Below are 26,993 nucleotides of genomic sequence, written 5' to 3'. Positions count from 1 at the left end.
TGTACCAGGTGTTTATCTCCTTCCTAATTTCCTTTACCCAACCCACTATCCTTGATCCATTGTTTGTTTCAACTCCAGTCTCTATTCCCAGCTCCCTTACAGCAATACAATCTTTTGCCACACCACAAAAAAAGACATTGTGGTGACACTGTGGTGCCACCCATAAAGACACAGTGTGGCAAGGACCCGATTACAGCCCTTGCCTACCTAAACATTTCGTTCCTCACTTTGCAAAACTGACACATGGGTTGGACCATGTGTCAAAAGGGGGGATGTTGGACGCTATAACACTGATTCACCAAAGGTTTTTCAGTCCATGCGCAGAAGTTTTTCCGATCATATATGGTTTGTGCAACACATAACACAGGTAAAACCACACCTGAAGAGGAAATATAACTTGTCCAATCAGACTTTTTTCTGTTATCTCCAGATAAGATCTTTTCTGAATACTAATGAATACTTAATACTTGATGTGTGGTGGCTTCAGCAATCTGTGTGTGTGTGCAATAAAGTGTGTGCTCATGCGCGCGCACACACACACCTTATCAATTTTGGCGAAGTGGTGATCAGGCCCACCCAGACTTAATCCACGCCCACCCATCTGTCACGTTCTGCATCCGCCACTGGATGGGGAACAGCAATAAAGGCTCTCACTTTGTCAATTCTGCAATAACCCAAATCAGTGAATTTCTTGCCATTGACCTCAAACAACATTGTGCATATCACCCTGCCAGTGGAGGTGCTGTTGAACGACAGAATGGCACTCTGAAATCAAAATTAGCGAAATGTTGTGAGGAAACGGGACTGCCTTGAACAAAAGCTCTGCCCATTGTTCTAATGCACATGAGAATGAGAAAAGATCCAGAGTGAATATGAGTCCCTTTGAAATTCTTTTTGGCAGACCTCCATCCCTAGGAGTGCAACCTGTAACCAGACCACTCCCCTCCACTGGCCTATGTGAGGATGACATGCTACAATATTGCAAAAACTTATCTTCCACTCTCTCATCTGTCAGCAGGTAAAAGCAGCCCTTCCACCACCAGCTTCCACATTACTCCATGACTTCCAGCCTGGTGACTGGGTAGTGATAAAGAATCTAAGAAGGAAGCACTGGCACACCAAACTCTGGCAAGGTCCATTCCAGGTGCTCCTGACAACACATACTACTGTAAAGATCGCTGAGAGAGCAATCACTGGTTTATGCCAACCACTGCAGGAATGTCCTGGAGCCAACAGAGGAACTCAGCTGCCAACCCAGACAATGCGAAGATGGACAACGCGAGAACAACACAAGGCATAACTCAACAGACACCAGCTAGATATGCAGGACTAAAAACGCAAAACCTTTTTCCCACCAGACTACACCAGTGGTTCCCAACCCCCAGTCCGCGGACCGGTACCGGTCCGCAGAGTTGTTCCTGCCGGGCTGTGAAATGGCTCATAATTTTTTTTTATTGTTATGAGCCATTTCGGCTGGCCGCGGTCGGCCCCCCCCCGCAGCCAGCCGAAGGTGTCTATGAACGGCCCTGTGATGGCTTGGCGGATCAGCTCCTGACACTGCGGTACCTGCCCGGACTAATTAGCAGTGCACAGGTGCTGTGCAGGTTAGGTGCAGCATTAGCCTACAAAGAGATGAGTGGACCTCAGCAAACCTCTATGAGCCGTTTTTTCGCAGGTTGTTCGAGTAAAAGAAGCAGTGAGGAACAAGTGGAAAATGCTACCCAAAAAAAAAGCAAACAGAACTTCACTCGCAAGTACGACAACTCCTACATAATATGGATTTGTTGCAACGAGCGATTCGGAGGTGCAAAACCCATTGTGTGTTTTGTGTGGGGAAACGCTGGCCAACGAAGCAATGAAGCCATCCAAACTCCAAAGGCACTTAACTACAAAGCATCCTTCTCACAAGGATAAACCAGTGGATTTTTTTGAGAGGAAAAAACGTGAGTTGGATTTGCAAAAGTTTTAAAAGCCACAACATCAGCTAACGTAGCTGCAACAAGGGCTTCATATCTCGTTGCTCACCAGATTGCTAAAGCTAAAAAGCCCTTCACGATTGGAGAGGAGCTAATACTACCCGCTGCCAAAGACATATGCCTCGAACTTTTGGGGGGGAAAGCAGCTGACATGGTGGGAAAGGTTCCACTTTCCAACAATACTGTTGCCAGGAGAATCGACGATATTGCTGAGGACATTGAGGGACAATTGCTGGACAGAATAAAAGCATCTCCGTGGTATGCAATACAAGTGGACGAATCCACTGATGTTGAAAGTAAGGCAATAATGTTGGTGTACGTCAGATATGTACATCAGGATGAGGTGCATGAAGATTCACTTTGCTGTCTTTCACTTCCGAGCTCAACCACAGGCTCAGAACTATTCAGAGTGTTGAAGGAATAAGCTGCAGGCAGACTGGACTGGTCATTTTGTGTCGGGGTCTGTACTGATGGGGCAGCCGCGATGACAGGCCGGTTGTCGGGGTTTACTGCCAAGCTGAAAGAAGTGGCGCCGGAATGTGAGGCAACTTACTGCATGATTAACCGCGAGATGCTGGCAAGCAAGAAAATGTCCCCTGAACTCTACACAGTCCTGAACGACACAATACGGGTCATTAACTACATCAAAGCCCATGCCCTGAATTCGCGGATGTTTGAATTATTGTGCGAGGACATGGATGCTGATTACAGGCGCCTTCTTCTACACACAGAAGTTAGGTGGCTGTCAAAGGGAAAAGCATTAACCAGAGTGTTCGAGTTGAGGGAGCAGTTACAGAAATTCCTCTGTGACAGATGTTCACCATTGGGAGAGCACTTCAGCGATGAGAGCTGACTCTCAAAACTCACATATTTGAGCGACATGTTCATGTCCCTGAATGACTTGAATCTGTCCATGCAGGGGAGGATGGCCGATGCATTGAAGCTGGCAGATAAAATCGCAGGTTTCAAAGCTAAACTGGCAATCTGGGCACGGCGCGTCAACCGGGGTGTTTTTGACATGTTCAGCAACTTGTCCAGCTTTTCGGAAGAGCCGGCGGGACTTGGCAAGTTGATACACAGCCACCTGACATCACTGTCTGATGCGTTTGAGCGCTATTTCCCATCTGCAAAAGACCCGAGGAATGGCAAAGGATGGATGCGCGATCCATTTCACGATGACAATGGTCGAGACCGGCTCCCATCAAAACAAGAGGACCAGCTGATTGAGCTCCGGAATGACGGAGGACTGAAAACACTCTTTGATTCAACATCACTGTCATCCTTCTGGATCAAAGTATCAGGAGAATACAACGAGATCAGCACTCTCGCTCTTAAGACGCTGCTCCCATTCCCAACATCATATCTGTGTGAGGCCGGTTTTTCTGCCATGACCGCCACTAAGACCAGACTTAGAAGCAGGCTGAATGTGGGGAAAAAACGTCTCACTGTCTCCCATCACGCCCAGGTATGATGTGCTTGTGGCCGGCAAACAGGCCCAGAGGTCTCACTGACACTGATTTCAGTAAGATGATGCCATAAAGTGGTCCTGTTTTTTGTTTAGTTTTATTGTATCCTGGTTTGAATTGTATGGATGCATATTGTTAATGGAACCACAGGAAGTACAGCTGAGAGCAGCTGCGAAACTGTATCAATACACTGTCAATCAATAACCAGTTTAAGATCACATACAAACTGTTCTGTTTTTGTTGGTCTGGTCAGGTATCTTCTTGTGTGGTTTGGTCTAAGATTTGACAAAATTTGTAAATCCTGTTATCTACATTTAGCTACTTTTAGAAATGATAAGCTGAAATTACTGTGATGTGCCTATTGAAATAACATCTCTCACAAAACAAAGAGGCCTAAAAGTCTATTTTTGACATTGAAATAAGCTGTTTATTTTAATTTAAAAAAGCGTTTGTCGCCACCTGTTGGTAAAAAAACTGTAAAAGAATGATAGCAATTTGAAATAAATTGTTTTTTCTTCATTAAAGTTAACATTAATTGCCAACCAATCTGTGAATGTTTTTTTATGCTTTTGCCAGTCCTTGGCACAAAAAAGGTTGGGAACCCCTGGCCTAGATCATTTAGAGGAGAGCTGCTGTTATTGGGCTTGGCTGGTAACTGTATCTAACTTAATATCATGAGTCATATTTCCAAAAACAATACATATCATATGCCATTCACTCTTTCTGAGTTTTATTTCAGCAGCATCACTGATATACAGCATATAAAAGTGATAAGAAAAAATATATACTTTTAGAAGTACAAAAAAAGTTTAGCATCCTTCACTAACATCTCACAGTGTACACAGGAGGATGTGAACTAGTCAACAGAGATGCATTTTGTAATAGCTCCACGGCTACAATCCAAAGAGGCTTTCATCCCAGTCAGTACATGATAGAAAGCCATTTTAAAGTTAGAGTTATTTAAACTATGCTACTCATTTTGTGCCTCTCAAAATACAGATCAACTCCAGTTCTACTATTCCATGCAAAAGGCTACATGGCTAAGTTAATTTAAATCATAATTTCAAGTTGACCCTATGCTGAATGGGATGGCTGATTTCTAAAGATTTTGCCCTTGTGCCTAGGTGAAGCAGTTCAATGCATTTTACATTACACTCAGACTTTAAAGACGTCTTTATCCTGGATGAGCAAGAGTGTGTCATGTCCTCCTCACTTCATCAAAGTCCAGCTGCCCGAATGCGAGAGGAGAGTTGATAAAGATATTGATATGCTCATCTGTGTTGCTTTCAGTTATTAGTGTTCACTGACAGCAATAAACTTTACTATTATTTCCAGTTTTACTCCTGAAAGCAGTGATTCAAGGGCTCCTTGAAGATCCAATCAAAGAAATGTGTGCATCCATTGTGGCCAAATTATAGGGGAGTCGGATTTCTAACAGTTTGGTATCCTCAATTGTAGGAGATTTGGAGGAACTAACAAGCTATGGTGTAAGATCGCTTTCAAAAAGTGTCCATAATTAAAGTTTCGTATTTGTAAAGTTAACAATTTGTGTGTCATAAAAGTTGTTTTACACAAAATTCTGCTGTCATATACGTGAGTCTGTGAAATTGGGATCGGGTTACAATTGTTTTTATATGAGTATGAGTCGAAAAGCTGTGAGTGCAAAGTCTTGAGAATACAATTCATTTTTCTACAACTACGAAGTCTTCACTGTGAATACGAATTCAAGTTTACGGGTACGACTCGAAAATTCCCAGGGGAAAGTAATCGATTGGTGATTCCTCCAACTGCGCATGCGCATGCCCCAGACGCAAAACATGCAGGGCAACGTCACCAGACTCGGAGAGACTTCACAGGTAACGTCAGTAATAACGTGCATAGCTATTATTGATTTCATAAAACCGAACCATTTTATACATCCATCCATCCATTGCCTTCCGCTTATCCGGGGCCGGGTTGCGGGGGGAGCAGTCTGAGCAGGGACGCCCAGACTTCCCTCTCCCCGGACACTTCCTCCAGCTCTTCCAGGGGGATCCCGAGGCGTTCCCAGGCCAGCCGAGTGACATAGTCACCCCAGCGTGTCCTGGGTCTTCCCCGGGGCCTCCTCCCGGTGGGACATGCCTGGAACACCTCCCTAGGGAGGCGTCCAGGGGGCATCCGATAGAGATGCCCGAGCCACCTCAGCTGACTCCTCTCGATGCGGAGGAGCAGCGACTCTACTCTGAGCTCCTCCCGGGTGACAGAGCTCCTCACCCTATCTCTAAGGGAGCGCCCCGCCACCCTGCAGAGGAAACTCATTTCAGCCGCTTGTATCCGGGACCTCGTTCTTTCGGTCATGACCCAAAATGAAAAATTTTGTATTTTTGTATTTTTATACAATATACGTGTATTCTTCTTCTCACATACTTATTGCTTTAGCTTGCAAGCTAAAGATAAGAATGAATTCACATGAACCAGTAACTTTGTGCAAAGTTAACACGAAAAGAGTGAGAAGGTTGATATGGAGAAATAAACTCGGACATGATGAATAATCCTGCTTATTGCACGGTTTACGAGTGAAATTATAAATTTGAGACAATAAGTTACTGGTTCACGTTAACTCATCCCAAATCTGGCTTGATTGTTAATGCTCTGGTCGAAAATGATGACAGTGCATTTTTGGGGGGGTAACGTTATATGTTTCATATTATGCTGTTTAGTGCTAACTAATTATCACTGGTCCACTTCTAATCCCAGTAACGAAAGCACTAAACTAGCTTCATCGGCATGTCTATATCTTTATCTTGCAAGCTAAAGCAATAAGTATGTGAGTTCAAGAAATGTATATTGTATAAAATGGTTCGATTTTATGAAGTAAATAATGGCTATGCACGTTATTATTGACATTACCTGTGCAGGGCTCTCAAGTTTCGAGCTGAGTTCAGAGTGAGATTTGGCGGCGGCAGTGAAGGTTGGGGTGGGGACGGGGGTCTGATCTGATAAATGACACATAAATTGGTACAAATAAAAATATTTATTCAGTTCAGCATTTCTTAGTGCAAGTGTGTGTGTGTATGTGTGTGTGTGTGTGTGCATGTGCATGCGTGCGTGCACTGTGTCTGTAACCCCCGCCCTTCCCCATCCTGCTCAGTGCATAAAAAAAACACAAAGCGGCTCATGCTCCAGCTCCCAGGCAGGAAACTTTGGAGATTTTGGTCGCGACCGACACATCACCAATTTCTCTACCTGTTCCACTATTTTAAAAAAAAGTGTTAATTTCTATGTGTGAAAAATACAAGATATGGCATGTGAGCATGTGAATGGGTTAAAATGCGTGTGTATCATGCCCAATGGGTGAGACCTGAGAGCTTTGCCAGTGGTGAAGTCTCTCCGGGGCTGGCGATGTTGCCCTGCATGCAAAATGAGTTGTATTCTCAAGACTTTGCACTCACAGCTTTCAGACTCATACTCATATAAAAACAACCGTAACCTGAACCCAATTTCACAGACTCACGTATATGACAGCAGAATTTTGTGTAAAACAACTTTTATGACACACAAACTGTTAACTTTACAAATACAAAACTTTAATTATGAACACGTCTTTTTGACAGCGATCTTCCACCATAACAAGCAAGAATCACTCACAAGCACAACAAAATATTTGCTATTGAGCCTTTGGCAGAGGCTCTAAGGCATGCCCCCTTTATTTCAGGTATCTCAGTTGGTGAAAAAACTCTCAAAAAAAGTCTCAATACCAGCAGTGTTAGACCGGACTGGTTGCTTCAGTCAATTTTAAGGTTACAAAATTAATTTTTCAGAAATCAGAAGTGCTTCTTTTAGGTGGTCTCCGCCACACAAATCTCTCACCCCCTTTATCTTGCCCATTTACATGGACACCACAGGGCTTTACATATCTTGGTATTGTGGTAACTCCATTCCTTTACCAATTATATGCTGCCAATGTTACACCTGTACTTAAACGTATATATGAGGACCTTGAAAGGTGGACTTCCTTGCCACTATTCATATTAGGCAGGATCTCATTACTTAAGATGAATATTTTACCTAAACTTCTATATGCATTTCAGATGCTCCCAATCTTGCTCCCTAAAATAGTGGTCAAAGAACTGAACGGTCGATTTAGTACATTTATATGGAACAGAAAAAGACCCCCGCAGTGTTACAACTGGCTCTGTCTAGTGATTTTATATTTTCTTATACTGTACTTTCCTACTGCACTTGTGTAACCTAATGAATATCCTTGTACTGTTCAGAGCTGTGAGATAGCATGACTGGTGAAAGTCAGTTTGGATAACAAGAGACAGGTGACGCTTCTCTTTTCTGTCAGTAAGGTTTGTTGCATTAGATACACGCCAAAACAACACTCACACACAAGTTGCTTATCACATTCCAAGGACAAGATGTGGACAATTACATTCGGTCGTGTAAGTCCAACTTCTATACGGGGCTGCCTCAGCCCACGAAGATAAATGTGAAAATTTATCAGAGTTCTGGGCTCACTCTGACAAATCTTGTGAGCCCAGCGCTGCTACACTTTACCTGTGACCTCAATAAATACTTTGGCTGTGAACTGAAGATTTCTCCGGTCTGTTCTTGGGATTCCAACAAAAGAATTGGGGCTAACATGAGCTTAGCCAGACTTATGAAGCCTCAAGAAAAAGGCGGCCTGTCAGTCCCTGACATTAGGCTGTACCAGCTGGCCTCAAAGCTGTCTTACATTGCTGACTGGATCAAAAATGATAATAAATCAACATGGCTGGACTTAGAGTCCTCACAGGTTGGTAGTCCCTAGGGTGGTCACATTGGTGGTACACAGATTTCTGTCCCGGCGCTACAGATAGGGGCTTTGATTTATGGAGAAGTAAAGGCATCCCTACTGTTGGGCACTTACAAGAAAAGAATGTAATGCTATCATTCAGTCAAGTGTGTAAAAAGTATAACCTTTCACGAAATGAGTTTTTTAGTTTTTCTCTAATAGGACAAGAGAAACTCAATTTAGACTTCTTCTCCGTTTACAGATCACTCCCCATTTTAGACACAATCTGGATAAGAATAATATTAAGATTTTTACGACTGAAAATACTTAACGTCATGTGAGTGACCTATGTTTACACTCGCAGCCATAGGTTTGGCATAATTATGATGCGCTCAATGGCCTATTTACCCAGGTTCATGCAAACAATGACATTTTGAAAACGATGTTGTGAGCACGATGTTATTTTTGAAAATGGAGGGACTGAAATATCCGTTATCCAAAATACCCTGTCATGTTTAAACGTAGGGTTAGTGTTTCTCAATTCTGGTCCTCTGGCCCCCTGCCCTGCATGTTTTAGATGTTTCCTGCTTCAACAAACCTGATTCAAATGATCAGCTCATCATCAAGCTCTGCAGTGGCTTGATAATGAGCCACTTTTAAGAAAGAAGAAGAAATAACCTTTATTTATCACGGCACACAGAGAGTTACAGGGAGGGAACTGTACACGCTATGCAAGTGAAATTCGTTCTCTGCTTTTGACCCATCCTGGAATGTCGTTCCTCCGCGGCAGATCGGGAGCGGTGGGCTGCCAGCTGACAGCGGTGCCCGGGGGCCCAGTTTCTTTCCGTCACCATTGGTTAGGTGGTGATCCTCTTGCATGTTTTTAGTGGGAGGTATTTTTATGGAGGATACCCCAGGTGAACACGGGGAGAACATGCAAACTCCTTTTTTCCTCAAGCAGCAGGCACCGACGGCATGATGGAGGACACAACCCCCAGCGCCCACAGCAGGAATCGAACCTGGACCTTCTAGCTGTGAGGCGACAGTGTTTCCACCGTTACACCATGCCGCCATAGTTTCTTACTTACTATTACTGGTGAGTATAGTTTCTTTCGTCAATGAAAATTATGACTTAATATCGTCGTCAATGAACCTTTATCACGTGACGAAAACGAGACGAGACGCAATGTAAATGCTGGTAATGTGACGATAACTATAACTAAATATATAATGCAATATTGTTGACGAACAAAAACGAGACTAAATGTGGCTTACAAAATAAAAACTCTACTAGACTGTCTCTTAATTTTCGTTGACAAACGAAACAAGACGAAATGTTCTAGCGTTATTTCGTCTCATTTAGTCGCGTTGTTATTATTATTTTTGCAGTATTTCTGCTTCCCGTGTCTCACTACAGCGGCTGCATCAGGTCGCACTGTGCAGTCGCAGGCGACATCACGGCATTCATTTCCACTCGCGGCATTATTTAGAAGATGCAGCTGCGGTAGGTTAACATTAATGACAGACAACCAACACAGAGAAAGGGACAGATGTGAACTCAAATCAGAGTGTCTTCGTGTCTGAAATGGATGTATTCTTGAGTCTATAAGCTAACAATATAATAATAAGACAACCTTGTTTGAATTGTGAAAATTTTGGTTTTGTCTATACTACTAGATACTATATTGACTGGGTTAAATAGAATTGCATTACTAAAAAGAGACTACAATTTTCATTGACTAAAACTAGACCTAAATGTCATCAGTTTTCGTCGACTAAAACTAGACGAAAATAGTCACGGATAATTCTGACTAAAATAATCCTAAAATGCTCAGACTTTTAGTCGTTTGAAACTTGACTAGACTAAAAAGAGTATGAACGTGACTAAATGACAGCTTGACACAAAGACTAGATTAAGACTAAAATTAAAACAGGCCGCCAAAAACAACACTACTGGTGAGTTTGAAATGTTAGTAATATAATGAGTGATATTGGCCTGTTAGCATTAGCCACAATGCTAACAGTGGCTAATGCTAACATGAGGTTCTATGAACTTATTGGTGCATACAGGTTTGACTTTTGATATCAGGTTGTTGTGCTAATATGATAATGATTAGCGTGCTAATGCTAACATGCCAACCTACGGTAAAATGATTCTTAAATGCATTCTAATGGTGTTTGAGCTCTTTTCAATGTGTTATTTGACATGCTAATGTTAGCTTAGCATTAATTGTTTGAAATCTCTGAAGAATCTCATCATAATGTACACACTCCAGCAGTAGCCCCTGTGGCCCTTTCAAAATTTCCCCAGGGAAAATTGTCTAGTTAATAATGCTAGATGCATTTGCATTCTTTTGTAAAAACAACAACTTTTTATTATTACCTAGCAAACTAATGGGTCTATACCTGTCACATAATGTCGGGTCTTTACCTGCTAGATGCATTTTGCATTCTTTTGTAAAAACATACAACTTTTATATTACTAGCAAACTAGGTTAGGTATTGTTACTAATATTGGCAAACTAAGATTGCTTCTATAGGAAGCATCTATAAAATTCTTTCAGGGAGCCCATCCATTGCCGGAGATTGGAATTTTTTTTGTTTTTTTATGGTGTCCCGTATTTTTGTTGGGCTCAACAGTTCTCCCCCCTCCTTTACCTTTTGTATTACCCCCTGCAAGTATGTGTGTGTACAACTGCACAGCATGGCTGGCAGGTCTGTTCGCTTTTTTTTCCTGTGCAAGTACAGAGTGCAATGTTTGTATGCGCACACATACTTGGCTGATGAAGCTTATTCTGAATGTTTTATTTCATAATATGTGTTGGTCAGATTTTAAAAAATCAGACAGTTTTTTGTGGAAAAGTCAAACTATATAAATACTGTCCACTTATAATTTCTTTACATGTGTGATAATCAGTTATTGTTATTGTCCCATTGGTTTTGGCCTTGGTGCCCTACATTTTGGCTGACACATAGCAGTAAATTTGTCAAAGGCCCAAAGAGGCTTTGCCCTAAACATGGCTTTCTTGCCTGCCCTGTAATTTTTAATTCAATTGCTGTTATGTCTTATATCTGTTCATGTTTTTATTTTATATACTTCTGATTGAGACTTTTCTGTTTTTCAGTATTCATTTCTGTATTTGCACTGTGTTAAACCTGAATTTTTCTACATGAATGCTTATCTTACATGGACAGTGGAGAGGAGTTCAGTGTAAGAAGTGAGCAGTGTGTCTAAGATTATCACCATTTTATTTTGGAGGTGGTGAAAAATCAGCATGGCAGCACTAAGTGGCAAAAGGTCAACACAAGAAACTGTAAGGTGGTGAGGCACTGATATGTCAGTGTAGGCTGATGACATTGTCAGTGACATGGGCTGTTAGAGAGGTGTGTGTGTCTGTGTGTGTTGCATCTGTCCGCCCATATATTATTCAAATTGTGTGGACATAAATCTGTTTACACATGCTGTGGGGACTTGCCTTACTTGTGGGAACAAAATGCCAATGAAGAACTGAATGTGTCTATGTAAAGTCCCCAAAAGTGATGAAAACCTAATGTATGTATGTGAGAAAGAGAGACAGGAGAGATATGCAAATTTCACCTGCTCATAAATAGAAAAAAGTGAAAGACTAAAAGTGGAAAAACCCATTCTTGACAATTTAATTCACAGACTCTGAGGTTGTGATTATAAAATTTTGTTTAAAAAGAATAAATACGGACTGTCGCATATTTATGTTTGTATGTATGTATGTTTATCAACTGTTGTGTGATAATGGTGTGGTAATTTTAAATGATGATGACTGCACACAAGTAAACATGCACGCATGCATACACACACACACAAAAAAAAACAAAAAAACACAGAGAGCCTCTGGTCAATATTAGCAAATACACAGGGCTAGCTGAGGGCAGAGTAAAGATTTAGCCTCTCCCAAATATGTGTGTGTGTGTGTGTGTGTGTGTGTGTGTGTGTGTGTGTGTGTGTGTGTGTGTGTGTGTGTCATTAACCTCAGAAGTAGAGAAGGGGAGCTTAGCAGAATTAACAGCTCATCCCAACATGTGCTGGCCTTTTAAAGGGCATGACATGCAGGCTACAAATGACTGCCTTTCCCATGAGACCTTAGTTTTACAGGCAAGTCAACAAACATCACCCTCGGGGAGCACACACAGGTCCCAGTGCTTTACTGAGCCCACTGGCAAGCAAGCTGATCCTTGCTCATTATATAACTAATCTTCCTATGTACACATTGTTAAGACTGTCACTTTGTCAGAACATTGAAACCCCAAGCCACTTGGTAATCGGGGCGGGGCTTGCTGACAGGCAAGCCAGGCAGTTGCTTGGAGCCCCCGGCCACTAAGGGGGACCCAGCCACTTATTTACAACAACAATTATTGATAGGCCTGGGCTTTCAGGGACCTCTGTTGGTCCATTGACCTCACTTTGAGAACCGCTAATCTATTTTTTTCAGTATTCATCTCGAATGTCCCAGAAATTGTGCATTTATGTTTGCAAAAACCAAATTTTTGTGACGTGCCAATGTTGGTAATAGCTCATATCAACACTACAAGTGTGCAACTTCTAGTTTCATATGTTAATTTTCTCATGTATGCACAGAGCAAATACACAATATGTTGACTGTAAGAAATTAATGTATTTTATCCTTTAAAGATATTGATACCAGAAATGTTATAAAAACATGTCAAATAAAACCCAGAGGAAAGTTCCAGGCTCACCATTTAATAATTTGGTATGACCTACTCAAATTGAAAATATTTTTGAAAATATGTAATATCAATTGAAATCAATATCAACTGAAATGATAAAGGCATTGACCCTGCTTTGTGACCTAAACCTGATGCCCTGCAAGTGTTTAATACCAGGAACTGTCTCTTATCCCTTTCTGCCAACTCCAGATTTTTAGCTTGTGGTTGCGTGTCAGTGTGGTCCTGTACAACTCATTGCTAAGTACTAAAGTATGACCTTGTGGATGAGAGGCGAAACGTCTTCTAGAACCACAAGCAAGTCCAGTTGCCTTAGGAAGCACTTAAAATATGACCTTATTACAAAAAGATAGTGGTTTGGGTTTTCAGCTGAACCCATTTCTTCCAATTACTTTTCAAGGTAAAATGGAAGCTCATTGTAGCTCTCTCCACAACAACACAGACACAGGTTGGTTCTTTGAAACGGGCGTTTATTGCTTGGGCACATCTCTGCTGCATCCTCTCCTTGATGCCATCACACTTTCGCCACTTATGCCACTTACGTGAGAACTACATTCGTGAATAAACACAGTGCAAAATATTGAAATGAGTTACAAGGCACCATGACATGAAAATAAAAGTAAACATAAAATGATGCTGAGCGCCGACATTAAATAAAGAACATTTACAAATCAAACAAATACCTCGTTGGCCGCTTGTTGTAAAGAGAGGTTTGAAGTCCACGAAATCCTTTACAGTCTTGTAAATAACTTAACGTCCTTTTACCGTGTGCTTAGGCTCCAGACGTTAACATAACTTGAATGAAAAACAGGCAAGGCGTCATGAGACGTTCGCCATGCGTTTTATACAGTCCCACAGTGAACTTGACCATGAGTGCGCCACAAACAACGAACCTTGGTTCCGGACAAGAAACATACAATTTAAACAAAGAACTAAAGCATATGTGCTTACAACATTTTTAGTAAATTATATTATTTTACTTCTGACACAACAGATTTTAACACCTCAATTTTAACCTTACATCAATTTATTTATTTATGAACTTATTTATTGCATGGAAATTCCTCACTCTTATGAATTATTTATCAGTATATCATGAACATACATTTTATGTAACAGCACTTACACCTATAGTTCAACTTGATGGAAAACACTTATGAAAGAGGAACTTTCAAAAGGAATTTAGAATACAACACAATTTTATGATAAGTTATCTGCAGTTCTTGGACTAAAAATAAAGTGATAAATTCCTGGGAATGACTATTCAACTCTTCAACTAAAAGATATTTATGAAGAGTAGGTTTATGAAGACTAAGAGCTTTACAACTCTGTGTTGTTATTATTTTGTTATGTTTTTCTGTGAATGTGTTGTGTGTGAGTTTCCTTCCAGTTCTGCAGAGGAGGTGTGACCCGGCTGTTCGGAGGGCAGACGGTGTATCTGATGCTCATCCACTGATTCTCTCCCTATTTAAGCGGCATGGTGGAGATGTCTTGTTCGAGCTTCATGCTAGACTTTCCAGCCATTCCCTTTCTCTCATTCATAGTATTCTAGTCTTGTTCCTAGTCACCTGTGAGAGTATCTCGTATCTGTTCAGTTTTGTTATTCATAGTGTGTTTCCTGTGCATTTGTTCCTGCCTGCTTGCCATGGTGTAGTTGATGTTTTTGTTGAGGGACTGTTGTTTTGTTTAGGGGATTGTGTTTTTGTTGGTTCGCGTTTGTACCACTGTAGCAATTTTTCATTCTTGTAAAGAAACAACTCTGTGTTTAAACGGCTCCCTTTGTTTCCATGCTTTGTATCTGTCCTCTTGGGTCCTATTAGAATTTGTATTGATTAGCTAATCATAACAATTTTCACATTCTTGGAACGTGGATCCTGGGTACTCCACAGAGACTTAAATTAATGAAAGAATCAGGCTACTGCCATACTTAATATGTCTTTCATTATTTCTTGGCACTGTGTGAGCGTTACCTCAAAGCAGCACAAGCCTTTTTTTGTGTCTGTGAGTGGAAATTTTGTATCAGGACGGAGAAAATATGGCAAAATCTGCAAGCTGCACAGATTGTGAATAACTGAGAGAATTGCACAGCTTGAAAAGAAGATTGAAATGCTACATCAAATAAGTGAGAATAAGCTTTTTTTTCCCCATTGAATAAATTAGGTGTTGCTAAAAACAAACTTTTATACTCTGCAACTGCAGAGCATCCTGGCACAGATGTGTGCTAGATCATGCCAGTAGATCAGCTTTTGAGGCTCCCAAATTAGCTTTGCCTAATAATATTTCTTACTGGCACAGCACTGACGTCAGAAGGAGAACATCCACTCCAGCCAGGACTTGGGCTGATGCTGTCCGCTGCACAGGCAAATCCAAGAAGAAGACTACAGAAGAACTCAGCCTCACCTGGCCCCATCACCCTCTGTGACTCCACTATTGACACTGTGGAGTCTTTCCGCTTCCTGGGAACTATCATCTCCCAGGACCTCAAGTGGGAGCCGAACATCAGCTCCCTCATCAAGCAGAGAATGTACTTCCTACAGCAACTGAAGAAACTCAATCTGGTACGCTGCTGCCACCGCCAAGGACAAGGGCAGACCACAGCGTGTCTTTCGATCTGCAGAGAAGGTGATTGACTGCAATCTCCCTTCTCTTCAGGACCTGTACACCTCCAGGACCTTGAGGCGTGCAGGAAATATTGTGGCTGATGTGGACACAAACTCTTCCAAGACACTCCCCTCTGGCAGGAGGCTGCGGTCCATCACGACCAAAACCTCACGCCACAAGAACAGTTTTTTCCCATCTGCATTCCTTTTTTCCTTGCCCCCTTGTGGTCTTGTCTGTCTTTCCCTGTTTGTTCAGGTCCATGCTGTGGGCTGCACCTACCTGCCCAGCTCCTCCAGCCCTTCCTCCTCTCACACCTGCTAGTCATCATCTCAGCTACAACCTAATCAGCAGTGTATTTAACCCCAGCTCAGTCCACCAGTATTCGTCGGATCGTCTCCTTGTCTCAAGTGGTACACCCTTCCGCTCCTCTGGCAGTCGTCTGTCTGCCTGTATTTGCTTACCTGTACTTACTCCGACTTTCTTTTGCAGTTTCCCTTAGGAGTTCCTCCTCAGCCCTCAGCCCAGCCCAGCCTTGCCAGTGAGAGGAATTGGATTGCAACCTTCTGGAGCATTGTCTCCCTTTGTTGCCAGTTTTTGGACTCCTTCTGTTATATTATTTTATTCAGCGATCTATCCAGAGCATTTTATGCTCTTGCCTTTAGTTGCCAGTTTTTGTGAACACTTTTGTTATTAAACCCTTTGATTTTTGCAAACCTGCCTGTTCTCCTGTGCAATTTCTGAGTTTCATCACTGTGAGTTCTTCCTTCAGGTCCGAGTGTGTTTGTGCACTTAACAGATTCTGAGAACTAAGGGAATTCAGGAAAGTGACTACACAGCAAAGAGGGGATTCCTGGTGATGGTCATCAAAGGAGCAGATCCAATGTTTATCGTGGCACACAGAGAGAGAAACGAGGGGCCAGGTGAGTAAGGATCGGAACCATACTACAAGGAAAGACTTCAAGCATTTAGACGCCAAGAGCAGGAATGACTGCAAGACACTAAGAGACTGAATAGGAACTCTGTGTGGCAATACAGACAATGAAAACAGTTGGGTGTCGGGGAACGAACCAAAGATCACAGCTGCATATGTGGAAAAGGTGCTTGGATGGCCTTGGATGGAGCTTGATATGCCAGCAAATATGAGAGCTGTGGCCCACAAACTCCCTAACAAGTTAAGAGAAAGATGGTGAACGAGCCAGTGAGTTGTTGGAGCGCTGTCAACGTAGAGCATGTTTCATGAATATTGTTGTTTTCATTGAGCGCCAGGTGAGAAGTGCATCTGATCCCATCTTTGGAGATTTACAGGACAGTAACTATGGAAAACCAAGTAAATTTAGGGACAAGAACAAGTCACTGTCAAGGACAAAGATCAAGGGAATTAATTTTACTACAACTGTTGTAACTGTTGAATGTATTACAGTTAAGACAAAAGTCAAATTCATATTTGTGTTCCTCTCGTTATCATAGGAGCAATGTCTTCTGCTGGAGAAGAAGACACAGAGGAACAAGATTAGCTTTCTTCTCATTAAGAACTTAAGCAGCGTGGTGGCGCCGCTCACCCGCCTCACCTCCACTGAACAGAAATTCTCCTGGTCGGAGGAGGCGGAGCAAGCCTTCAGACTGATTAAGACCCTGTTCACTGCTGTGCCTGTTCTCGCCCAGCCTGATCCCACCAAGCAGTTCATGGTGGAGGTGGATGCCTTGGACACTGGAGTCTTAGAGGTGCTGTTCCAGCATGCAGGCCCAGACCAGCATCTTCTCCAGAAAACTGGGCCCTGCGGAGAGGAACTACAGTACGATGCTGCTGGTGGTCAAGTTAGCGCTCCAGAAGTGGTGTCGCTGGCTGAAGGGGGCTGAGCAACCCTTTGTGGTTTGGACGGACCACAAGAACCTGGCGTACATTCGGAGTGCCAAGCAAAGCTGAATTCCCGTCAGGCCAGATGGGCTCTGTTTTCAGTTGATTTGACTTCACTATGACTTTCTTACCCGGTTCACGTAATACTAAGCCCGATGCCTTGTCCCGGCAGGTTCCACAATCAGAGATTGAGGCAGAGAAGGAGCCTGAGACCATCCTGCCCACGACCCGTGTGGTGGCTGCGGTTTCCTGGAATGTGGAGGCATTAGTTGGAGCCGGACCCCGGTGGCGGCCCTCCTCACTCTCTCATCGTCCCCATGGGAGTGCGCTCCCAGGTGCTGCAGTGGGGGCATTCATCAAGACTAGCCTGCCATCTGGGCACGACCCGGACACTGTCCTTCCTCAGGAGGAAGAATCTTCTCCTGAGGAGAATTCATCACAGCATGCGCAGTTTGTGCCCAGGACAAGACATCGCACCAGGCTCCCTCTGGTCTCCTCCAGCCCCTCCTGGTTCCCCACCGCCCATGGTCTCAAATCACTATGGACTTCATCACCGCCCTGCCATGATCCAAAGGTAATGACGTTATTCTCACTATCATGGACAAGTTCTCCAAAATGGTCCATTTCGTGGCGTTATCCGGGTTACCATTGGCTAGAGAAACTGCTGGCCATTTAGTCCAACAGATTTTCTGTATCCATGGAATTCCAGTTGATATAGTGTCTGACAGAGGCCCACAATTTGTTTCTCAGGTGTAGAGGAATTTCTGTTCTGCTCTGGGTGCCTCCACCAGTCTCTCCTAAGGCTACCATCCGCAGACAAATGGACAGACGGAGCAAGCCAACCAGGACCTAGAAGCTACGCGGATAATGCCCTGACCACCTTGTCTACCAACCTCTCTCCCTTCGAGGCCTCATGGTCTGGTGGATGTCCAGCGATGGGGCAGGGGTCTCCAGTACCTAGTCAAGTGGGAGGGTTACGGCCCAGAAGAATGCTCATGGGTTCCCCGGCACTTTATTTTGGACCCCCATCTCGACCGGGATTTCCACCGGGCCAGTCGTCCCTTGAGGGGGGGTACTGTTAGACTGTGCTTTATGACATTTTGTCATGTTTTTCTGTACAGTGGCTTTGTGTATGTGTCTTTCTGTTTTCCACATTGGAGGTATGGCCTGGCGGTGCAGAAGGCAGATCGCACCTGGCGTTCATCCACTGATTTCTCCCTGCATTTAAGCAGCGTGGCAGCATTGCCTTGCTGCCAGATTATTCGGGCTTCATGCTAGACTTTCCAGCCATACCTTGTCTCTCTGTATCCAAAATCTTGCGTTACCTAGTCACCTGTGATTGTGTCTCAGTTCTCATTGCCTTGTTTCCCTAGTTTGTTCTTCTCGTTTTGATTTCCTTTCTTTTTTAGGGCTTCCTGTTTTAGGGCTGATTTTGTGTTTGTTTTGTAAACAGTGTTTTGTGGGTTCACAATAACGGAGTGATTGTTTTGTTATTTAATAAACTGTTGTGTTTTGAACGGCTCCTTTCATTTCCATGCTATTTGTCTGCCCCTTGGGTCCTACAAATGTACATTGATTTGGTAATCATAACAGTGCAGTTATTGGAATTGCAATTTTTGAGTTCAGGTGAGTTACTATACTAGAAAGTTCCAAACTGCCTCTGGAAGCAACATCAGGACATGAACCTCACTATCTGGCAATCTGATGGATGAATATGGGTTTGACAGATGCCAGGAGAACATTATCTATTGGCACGTAAAGTTTGGTGAAGGAGGAAAAAGTGATTTCGGGCTGCTTTCAGGGTTTCTGTTAGGCCCCATATCGCAAGATTTCACCAGGCATGTCCCTGTGACATCATGTCTGTGACACATTTTTCTTCCATCCTTGACACACGTTTCATAAGTGTAACATTTTGCCTGCCTGGTTTTGTTAACTTAGATATTGCTGATTTGATCATTTGTACTTAATATATTACAATCAGGAGTCTGCACAGGGTGTTTTATTTCTAAAATTTACTGGATTCTCTAGACTGTTCCTTTGTCTGACTTCCTGCCTGGCTCGATCTGCTCTGAGCAGATTGAAGTGTAGTCTCTTAAAGATACACTTGGCACATATTCTCTGTAGTCCAGAAAGGAGAGCGACTTCTGGGACACTTCTGAAACACACTAGGTGGAATTGCACGCATTGTCAGCTTATCCTGTATTTGTTCCCTCACTATACAATCTTTTACAGCCATCTATGATATGTTTGAGTATAATCTTATTCAAAATCTCAGTGTAGAGGTGAGTTGTAATAAAGAGCAACAAAGAGGAAATTACCCCTCAAGTGGAAAGTTTAAGACTACTATTTTAATTTGTGCAGAGTTTGAAAAATTAGCTACTGTGCAAAAATATCTTAGTAATGTTATGCTCTTAAAATCTGATTTTATTGAAACCTGAATAAACTGAATAAATCTGCCACATTGGTATAATTTATATTCCTATTTTCATTTCATTCAGTCATTAGTTTCTGGAATTTTCCATGAACCAGTGTCGCAAAAAAACGACACGGCACACAATCACTGCACTAGTATCAAGATCATTGCACTGTTGCAAAAAGGGAGTGGCTGTCCAAACAATTCATTACATGGCATTATTCACTCAGGGAAATTTCATGTCTAGTGCTACAGAATCAGCTTTGCTGTCTGTCTGAAGATTTTCACTAAAAATACAAAGCAGGGATCAGTTTAAATTTTAGTTTATATGGGCAACATTTAATGTGCTGACATGGACCTCAAAAACTTCTCTTAACAATTAATTTAGTCTCATATTCATATTCCAGTTCAAAGAAAGAGATTGCCCAAATAGTACAGTTTCGAACCCCATGCATCACCAAGCATGACACAGTCATTGACACACTGACATTCTGCTGTTTGTTTGATTTCACTTCACAAAACACAAACTGCAGCTAAGTACCTCAGCTACTGATGTTGAGTTTTCAGTCCCATTTGCTTATTTGTTTGTTAGCAGGACATTACTTTACTTCCTATATGTTTCTCTCCTTTGTGATTTGTGATTGCGTCCACCTGTGTCTGTTTAGTTCCCCCTCTATTTAAGTCTGTGTGTTTCTTTTGTCTTTGTGGGATCATTCCCGTTGTATGGTTTTCCTGTCTCCCAGTTTCTAAAGTGAGTATTCCTGGTCTAGTCTTGTTTTCCCCATTAGTTATTATTTTGTGGTTTTTCTAGTATTTGCTTTTGGTTTTTGGATTTTTGTACTGGTGGATTTTGGGTTGCCGTCTTTTGTTAAGAAAGCACCTTAGTTTTTTCCTTGCTCGACAACCACCAGACCACAACAGTCCTGAAATGCCAGGCACATACTAGCATTGCTTATGTCATTGTATTGTGTGGCATAAAAAACTAAATTCAGGCACAATTTTGTTTAGTTTTAGTTTACGGTTGCTTTTTGATACTTTTTTTCCTCTCTTAATGTTTGTTTTAACTTCTGTTATGTGTTTTGGTAAATGGATTCGGATTTGCCTGAGTGTTATAAATCCAGATCCAGATGCTGACTAAACTTTTCAAAATATTTTCAATTATTAAAAAAAGAAGATTCTGCAGCCCACAAAGGTCCCTCTGATGGCTTTTGTAATGTACTGCACATCCTTCATATTTCAGTGGATCAATTCAACATTTTATAAATTCTAAAACACTATTTTTGTAAGTTTTATCTGTTTTTCTACAACTAAATAAGCATTTTTGATAACTATTGAGAATTTTTTTGTAGCATATTCTTATTTTTCATATTTTTATCTTTTATAGTGAGTGGACAAGACATTGACATCCAGCTTTTTGAGAGTGAGTTCACATGAAACAGTGATGATTAGGCTACTACAGTTTCCTCTCTTTCAGTTTACTATTACTACATATGATTGTACGATGCCTACAGGTTCACACATCTGCACCAACACTATTGTAAATAATATGTATGTATCAGAGAGAGAGAGAGAGAGAGAGAGAGAGAGAGAGAGAGAGAGAGAGAGAGAGAGAGTGTGTGTGTGTGTGTGTGTGTGTGTGTGTGTGTGTGTGTGTGTGTGTGTGTGTGTGTGTGTGGTCGGGCACTGAGCCAACTCCCAGCTACACACACACTGCCAGACAGGGAGATCCCAGCATTTTGGGGAGTGAGCCAAGCTGGAATACCACTAGGTCAAGTTTCCTGCATTTCCTGAGCTGATGCCAAAATCATATGTAACAGCTCTTCTCATTCTCTCTGTCTTTCAGGGCTTTTTGTCATATATGCTCAGTATCTTCTTCAAAAAGGAGCTATCTGCAGTCTCATAGACTACACAATACACCAAAGTTACTGCGACACACTCACTTCACTACACAACACACCCCAAGCTCTTTCTAAACTTAACCAGAGATTTGTTCAGGAACCAAGACACCCCACTGAAGAGTGATTTTCTGTATCTGTGCCACTGACAGATCCTTTTAGGAAACTTAGTCTTTTGATTCCAATGGCAGAAGTAACTGTGAGCACATTATGACCTATTCTTTCACCCTGTAGCCACTGAAGTAAATGTTGCTGTATCTAGTGTGGTACTGTTTTGACACGGACAAGCAATAGTGTATATCATTTAACACCATTGGTGCAGCTTGAAATGAGTTATCTTGTTCTATAGCAGGGGTATCAAACTCATTTTCAGTCTGGGCCACATCAGCATTATAGTTGCCCTCAAAGGCAGTTGTAAGACTACTAATTTTAACTACTTCAACATATTGTTAAATAACTTCATTTCATTATTATTATTATTCAAGTGCACAAATATTGTACATTTATTGCAGAAAGGACATCCACCCTACGCCTCTACAAATAAACAAGGAGTGTTTTTCTTTTTTCTTTTTTTTGTAAACTTGCAAGAGCTGTGTTGTCTGGATCTTTGTTTGTTTGTTAATGAAAAATCAATAAAATATTATTTAAATTAAATTATTTTATTTGAAATATATATTGTACATAAATGTAAAAATATTTGTAAGCACATTGCTCTATGTTATTTGAACATAAATCCCTTTAATTTATCACGTTAAGAATCATCCAGCTCTAGAACCTTTCCACACAGAGCCTAGTTATCAGAGGTCTGTGGCAGTTACTTTTTTGTATTACACTATTTAAGAATGCTTGTAAAATAATATGTAAATAAAAGTGAAAGCAAATAACTATCCATCCATCCATTATCTATACCGCCTATCCCTTCCGGGGTTGCAGGGGGCTGGAGCCTATCCCAGCTACAATGGGCGAGAGGCGGGGTACACCCTGAACCGGTCGCCAGCCGATTGCAGGGCCACATGCAAGGACAAACAAACATTCACACTCACACTCACACCTACAGACAATTTAGAGTCATCAATTAACCTAATGAGCATGTTTTTGGTCTGTGGGAGGAAGCCGGAGTACCCGGAGAGAACCCACGCATGCACGGGAAGAACATGCAAACTTCACACAGAAAGGCCCCGCCTGACCCAGGGATCGAACCGGCAACCTTCTTGCTGTGAGGCAAGAAAGCAAGAAACTATATAGTATATATCCCATGTTGCTTCTGAAGTCTATAGAAGTGATTTAGCAGCTACTATAGACACTAGCTGGTATCTTTTGGTTCAGATCAGATTAAAACTTATCCACCTCAGTGGGGCCTTTTTATATTTAGCCTACATCTTGTTCCTATTTCCAAAGATGGACTTACTGCCTTCCAGTGTGGTTTTGTTTTGCAGCTTTGAGCATGCTTAATGTGCTGGCTCCACTCTGTCTGCCCGGTAGCCATAAGCAACCTTTTATTGTCCCATGACTATTACACTGAATGACCACAAACAAATGACTCCACAATAACTGCACATCCTGATGAAGCTTTGAAGCGTATACCCTGATTTTACACGTTTGTCTTGATGAAAATAAAAGCATTTTGAGAAAAAAGGAAATGTTTTATGATAGCATTAATAGGTGTGTATATATATTTTAAATTAATCTTCTAAAGTTTTTCCATTGCTCATAAGATCTAATTACTTGACAGAATACAGACTAGAAGGAATACCTACATCATATCCTTTGATGGTAAATGTCAATCAAGGTATCCACACAAATGACTATGACGATGATGCAACCAATGACAATAATATTGCTAAATGCACAATTAATGAATCGTAAACATTTAGAGAAAACAAAGAAATAGATGCCGAGCATTCTCTCCTCAGGCTCATCTCACCAACCTCCACACTTAACTATTGAGGTTATTGATTTTCAGACACTATTTAAATTGCATTTCCATGCATTGAGTTGCTTTGAAGTGCAGTGCAAATGCAGTCACTAAAGTACACATCACATTTAGTGAAGTCTAAATGATACATCATAAATGAAAGATGACATGGTGCACCCACAATCATTCTGAGTGTATATATCTGCCAGTTGCAGACTGGAAATATGAAGACAACATTGTGTATTTCAAATAATTTAATGCCATTAGCTAAACAAAACAAAATGAGCTTTTTAGGAGAAATGCCTTCAATAAATGTACAATACAATGAAACACATACAGACCTAAGACATTACAAAAACCCTGTACAAAGGCTTTTGTTAAATTTGATAATGATTAACAAATAATCAACTTTCAGCTTTCAGTTATAAGCCATTGATAAGAGCAACTTTTGGCAACAAGGTTGCATAGAAAACCCTCTAGACTGAAGTCTCTCTGGACCTGTAACCACTTGCCTTCTGAAAAAATGTTTGAATCAAATTCCATTTATTGAAAACTTGTTAAGCATTTATTTATGGATCACCAGCATCATTATTACCAAACAGGCACACACCAAAGCTGTTTTAACGGTTTATAAGTGAGTAAATACTAGAATACACATATTTAGCGGGGTTTCCTGAAAACACTCACCTGTCACTTAACTTCAAAGAAGCTGGTAAAAATGCAACTATAAATGTTTGTAGTTGTTCAAGTAATGCTTGATAAGTTGTAACAAAAAAAAAAAACAACATAAAAATAAAACAAAACCAAAAAAAACCCCACAACTGATTTAAATCCAGATTCTCTGTGTTTGTATTGTCCAGAGGACTGTAGGGATTTTTTCACAGCTTAGCCAATTAAATGTTGTTCTTTTTAATCAATCAATATATAACGCATTTATAAATTACTTACTGATAAATAAATATGTTAGTTACATCCTATACCCCTTTATAAATGATGTCTTGTCAGAAAGTCTCATTCTAGCATGTCCCTCAGTTCTCTCTTCAATAAAAACCAGCAGGTGACAATTTTCAACTTTTCACAGCAGCAACTTAATTAGATCATCTTAGCTAAAACTGTAGATTTTAGATTACAAGTATATTTGCTGCGTGCTCACTGATGCAAAGGACATATGACGGACATTTATCAACATGTTTTTTCCTTCAGAAAGTCTACAGCTATGTAAAATAATGTTGTCAACCATGATGTTCAGTAGTGAATAGGGTATCTTTGTATACAAGCTTGCTGTACGAAACGGAAAACGTTCACAATTATATTGATGAAGAACTTTTCCTTTCACAGAAAAATGACTTACCTAGTGTTGGGGGAAATCAATAAATTCAACGTGATTATTCAGAAATTAAATAAACTGCTGTCAAAATCTTCAGAAATTCTATTCTCTAGGATGAGTCGTTTTGCAGGGGGTGAAGAGTTAGTGCTGTCTTACCTGTTTGAACTGCTCTTCATAAGTCCACTCGTGGTGCTGGGACTGGGGATACGCCGATGGAGACTCAGCGAGGCGGGACGGGGCGATCGCCGCCGGGACCCGGGACATGAGATGCATTGGAGCGCTCTGCTTAGGCAGGTAGTCTCCCTGGAGCGAGGAGTGTCGGTGCTGGTAGTTGTGCAACCCGACATTGTCTTCGTCCTCCTCCTCTTCACTCATTATCTCATGCTCAACCATGTCATCTTCCTCCTCGTCACGTTCCTTAACGTCGCTGCCCGGTCTGGAGCAGTCCCCGTCGTCGTCTGTTTTGGGGACCACCATATGTGGGAGCGCCACTCCAGAGGACGAGTTGGTAACTCCGGTACTGACGGCGCCTCGCATCGCCGTCTGGTAGTGGCGAAAAGCCAGTGCTTGGTGGTGTATCTGGGACTCCACCATGGAGCGGAGGTCTTTCTCAGTCTCTGCCTGCCGAAGCTTCTCCTCCAGGGCCAGCCGCGCTGCCTGTTGCCGCTGAAGGTTCTCCATGACCGCCTCAAGCTTCATGCCGCCGCTGCCGGGCTGGTGGGACTGGGCACCGGTGAATGGGCTGTGGGAGGAGGCGGAGGGAGTTTGGAGCTGAGGGCTGCTGACGGACGAGAAATAATCTAGCTGTGTGGGGACAAGAGGAATGAGTGCAATGATTATCACCGCACTATGAACTATTAAAACACGTTCGAACCTCATAACAAATAGATAGTTTTAATCAAATACAGAGCGATGTCAAGAGGATAACACGTTAACTATTTACTATTGCAATATAAGCGAGCATGAAAAAAAAACTATCTTGCTGAAACACTATTAAACAATATAAACGCTAAATTTCTAAGTTCATTTGACAAACAAGACTTAATAAGCAGAGTTGTTCGGTATGATAATCCAGTTCAAGTAAAGCCTGGCCACTTACCAAAGTAGATTTAGCTGCTCCACCTGCGTTGTCAACCATGCTTTTCTCTGTCAAATGCGCCGGAATATTATCAACGGGATCACAAGAGTCTTCTTTCAGTCCTGGTAACGTTCCACATTCAACATTTAGATAAGCAGGTCTCGGTAGTTGGCTGAATAAATACTTGAAATGTATTGTGATGGACGGTCGAATCCCGAGCTGCTTTTGGCAACAAGTGGCAACTGTAGTGAGAATGACCTCTGGAGGCAGAGATTAGCCCTCCTGTTCCATTTGCAAATAGCACGTCAATGTTGAAGTATAGTATGAAGGCCGGCAGGTAAACGCTCAACCGCCGACTGTAATGTCGGCTGTGTTATACACTTTTAAAATGTAAATAAATAATCGCATTAATCTTTTTCTTTGGGTTGCATATACCATAAACAATGAAAAAAGAGTCTGGTCTTTACCAGCTCTATATGGAAAGTGTCCTGAGACAACTTCAGTTGTGATTTGGCGCTATACAAATTGAATTGAATGAACTGAATTGAATTGAAAAACAGGTTTTTAAAACTTTATCATTAAGACAGGCTACATCATAATTATCTCTGTTGTATCTTTCTCTCTCATTTTATATATATATATATATATATATATATATATATATATATATATATATATATATATATATATACACACACACACACACACACACACACACACACACACACACACACACACCAAGGCGCAGCACTGGAATAGTATTATAACATGACGGTGCTTGGCGAAAAACAGTAGGTCATTTGGGTTGAATTTTCACTTGACAAATTAAGGACATGGCAAATTGGCATGGTATTAAGATCAACATCTCTACATTTTAACCCTTTTCACCTTTTATTCAGAATTTATGTATGTTATTTATCTATATTATGCAGGAATAATATATTTTATTAACTGTTTCCGTATTTTTGTGCATTACAATAAGATGAAAT

The 26,993-nt window shown here is 41.5% G+C and overlaps 1 protein-coding gene across 2 annotated transcripts in view; it reads right to left on the bottom strand.

The window, feature by feature from the left end:
• Positions 1-26,231, bottom strand: part of arid3c (AT rich interactive domain 3C (BRIGHT-like)) — a 111,144-nt gene extending 84,913 nt beyond the window's left edge. For both annotated transcript variants that reach the window (XM_070965362.1, XM_070965363.1), the window contains exons 1-2: positions 26,026-26,231; positions 25,083-25,730 (exon numbers count right to left, since the gene is read on the bottom strand). In XM_070965362.1, coding sequence (XP_070821463.1) covers positions 25,083-25,730; positions 26,026-26,064 — 687 coding nt within the window. In that variant the 5' untranslated portion in view covers positions 26,065-26,231. The remainder of the gene's footprint in view (positions 1-25,082; positions 25,731-26,025) is intronic.
• Positions 26,232-26,993: the final 762 nt, after the last annotated feature.

This window comes from Chaetodon trifascialis, chromosome 6, assembly GCF_039877785.1.
Source record: "Chaetodon trifascialis isolate fChaTrf1 chromosome 6, fChaTrf1.hap1, whole genome shotgun sequence".
In the NCBI taxonomy this organism is placed as follows: Eukaryota; Metazoa; Chordata; class Actinopteri; order Chaetodontiformes; family Chaetodontidae; genus Chaetodon; species Chaetodon trifascialis.
This window is presented reverse-complemented; position numbering and strand designations above follow the sequence as displayed.